The sequence below is a fragment of the Alligator sinensis genome, unplaced genomic scaffold, assembly GCF_000455745.1.
Source record: "Alligator sinensis unplaced genomic scaffold, ASM45574v1 scaffold1060_1, whole genome shotgun sequence".
Lineage (NCBI taxonomy): Eukaryota > Metazoa > Chordata > Crocodylia > Alligatoridae > Alligator > Alligator sinensis.
In genome coordinates, this window is record NW_005842907.1 from 279,002 (window position 1) to 281,365 (window position 2,364).

Genomic DNA, 2,364 nt, shown 5'->3' on the forward strand with positions numbered 1-2,364 from the left:
CGGGCGGAGCGGGGCCAGCCTGTGAGTCTGTGCTGCCAGTGGACCACAGGCTTGGGGACAAGGATCTGCCCCTGCTGTGGGCAGCGCGGGGCACAGGGGCCTCCCTTTGCGTGGCAGGGGGCACGGTGCATTCACAGGGCTGTCTGAGCGGGGCCCTGTGGGCAGCCTACCATAGCTTGACCTTCCACTGCAGCCTGTCAGCTTGGCACAACCCTGCCTGCCCTGCGACCACCTCCATGCAAGGTGGCGGTGAAAAGGCAGCACCATGGCTGCTGGCATGTGCCCCCTCCACCCCGCTTGTGCTCCCTGCCCTGTTGCAGGAAACGCTGGGGCTGCGAAGACTGTGCCTGCACCACTTTAATGACACCAGGGGCTGTGCTCCTGCCTGCTGGGGTAGTCACAGTCCCTGCAGGTGCTGGCCTCATGCAGCCCTGTGCCCCCTGCTCCCCCAGAGCTGTTGCGCGTGGTTTCTGCCAGGGACAAGGCTGTGCTGCCTGCCGGGGCTCATGGTCAGCAGTGCTGGGAGGTGGAAGCGGTTGCTGTGCACAGGCAGGACCTCAGTCTTCTCCGGGCAGCGGCAGCCACGGTGAGTGCAGCAGCACCCCTGCGTCCACGCTGCAGTCCTGGAGCGCCTGAAGGGAGACGAGCGGGCACTGAGGTTGTGGTAGCCTCACCCCCTGCCCCGCAGCCTCCACTCCAGCCAGGGTGGAGGAAGGGCTGGTGGCCTCTGACCCTGTGGCAGCCCTGGTTGCTGGTTCCTGTGGCAGCCATGCCCACTCACCCTGAGGCGCTCGCAGGTGATGCGCTGCTGCTGTGCTGTGGCTGCAATGTGCTTGTTCTGCTGCTGCAGCTGGACCAGGGTCTCCTGCAGGTGCCTGTGGCCGGGCAGAGGAGGCTGAGCTGCGGCCTGTCCATGTGCCCAGTGCAGTGGTCACCCGCTGGCAGCACAGGGAGGTAGCCCCCTGCCCCCCTAGCACAGCCAGCACTGCCCCCCATGCCAGCTTCCCACTCCCTGCGCTGGGGGCTGCCCGCAGGGTTGGGGGGGGTCACGGGCTACTTACTCCCGCTCCCCTGTCAGCCGCACCAGCTCCTTGCTCTGCTCCCGCAGCTTCTGCCCCAGCCTCTCGTTGGCTCGTCTGCAATGGAATGGAAGCAGGGAGAAGTGAGGGCTTGGGCAGGAAGCATGGGGGGGCCCTGGGCCCCGCCCTTGCCCTCCTGCTGCCACTCACTTCTGCTCCGTGGCCCACTGCCGCACATCTGCCAGCACCAGCTCGCTCTCACGCTGCAGTCGCTGGCTGTCGGCACGGGCAGCTTCAAGTGAGGAGCGCAGGACGTCAGCCTGCAAGAGAGTGACACCGCCCTGGGCACCAGCACAGCCCGCCCCAGCCCCAGCCCCTGCCCAGGCCAGCCCTGCCGTGGGAGGTGCAGGGCCCAAAACTGGCAGGGGGCCCCAGGGCGTGCAGCAGTGGAGTAACTGGCCCCAGAGCATGGGCCCTTCGCAGCAGGGTGTGTGCATGCATGGGTGGGTGCAGACTGCTCCTGGGGGCCCCCCTGCTCGGGACATGGGTGCTGCTGGCACCTGTTTGTTGGGCCCGTGCCCTGGGTTGGTGGGGGTGCAGTGGTCTCTTCCATACCTGTCCCAGGGCGGCAGCCAGTTCCTGCTGGCTGCTGGCACGTGCCTGCTGCAGCTCCCGCGCAGTTTCCATGGCAGCCACCTGGCTCTGCCCTGCGCGGGCCTCTGCTGCCTGCAGCGCCTCCTGCAGCTGCCCTAGGGCAGCCTCATGGTGTTTGGCCTGCCAGGAGCAGCCCCCTGTCACCGCTGCAGCCCCAGCAGGCGTGAGGGGCTGGGCACGACCCTGTGGCCACTCACCTGCTGCTGGGCCCCTTGGAGCTGGGCCTGGCACTGCCGCAGCTGCTCCCGCAGCTCCTGTGCCTCTGTCTCCAGCTGGCTCCTGTGGTGTTGCAGGCTCTGACTCTGCTGCTCCTGGTCCCGTAGCTACGGCCAAAGTAGGGTCAGCAGCCATGAGCCTGGCCCTGCACCCCCGGGACCCTGGTCCTGCACTCACCGCCCGCTGGCTGCTGTTCAGCTGCTGTTGCAGCACGGCACCTGCCAGCTCCAACGCACTCGCCCGCTCTGTGGCATGCTGCAGCTGCTCCTGCAGCTCATCGGCACGGCACTGCTGCTGCCTCCGCTCCTTGCGCAGGGCCTGCTGCATCACCTCCTGCGCCTGCAGCTGCAGGCAGAGACAGGGCTGGGGGCTGGTGTCATGCCAGGAGGCTGCAGCCTTGGGGTGGGGGTGGTGCTCACAGGGGCAAGCTGTGTGGGTGGCAGGGCACGATTGCCTGGTCCCCCCCCCCCCCAAC

General features: G+C 68.0%; 2 protein-coding genes across 2 annotated transcripts in view; one reads left to right on the forward strand and one right to left on the reverse strand.

Annotated features, from left to right (window-relative positions):
* DHX38 (DEAH-box helicase 38) overlaps nt 1–2,364 on the forward strand; it is a 25,601-nt gene that overhangs the window by 10,099 nt on the left and 13,138 nt on the right. The window lies entirely within an intron of this gene.
* Nucleotides 35–2,250, reverse strand: PMFBP1 (polyamine modulated factor 1 binding protein 1). Its single transcript, XM_025192229.1, is given in 8 exon segments — nt 35–632; nt 782–875; nt 1,062–1,136; nt 1,230–1,348; nt 1,351–1,395; nt 1,443–1,793; nt 1,871–1,996; nt 2,067–2,250. Coding segments are annotated over 8 exon segments (1,035 nt in total). The 5' UTR covers nt 2,217–2,250; the 3' UTR covers nt 35–557.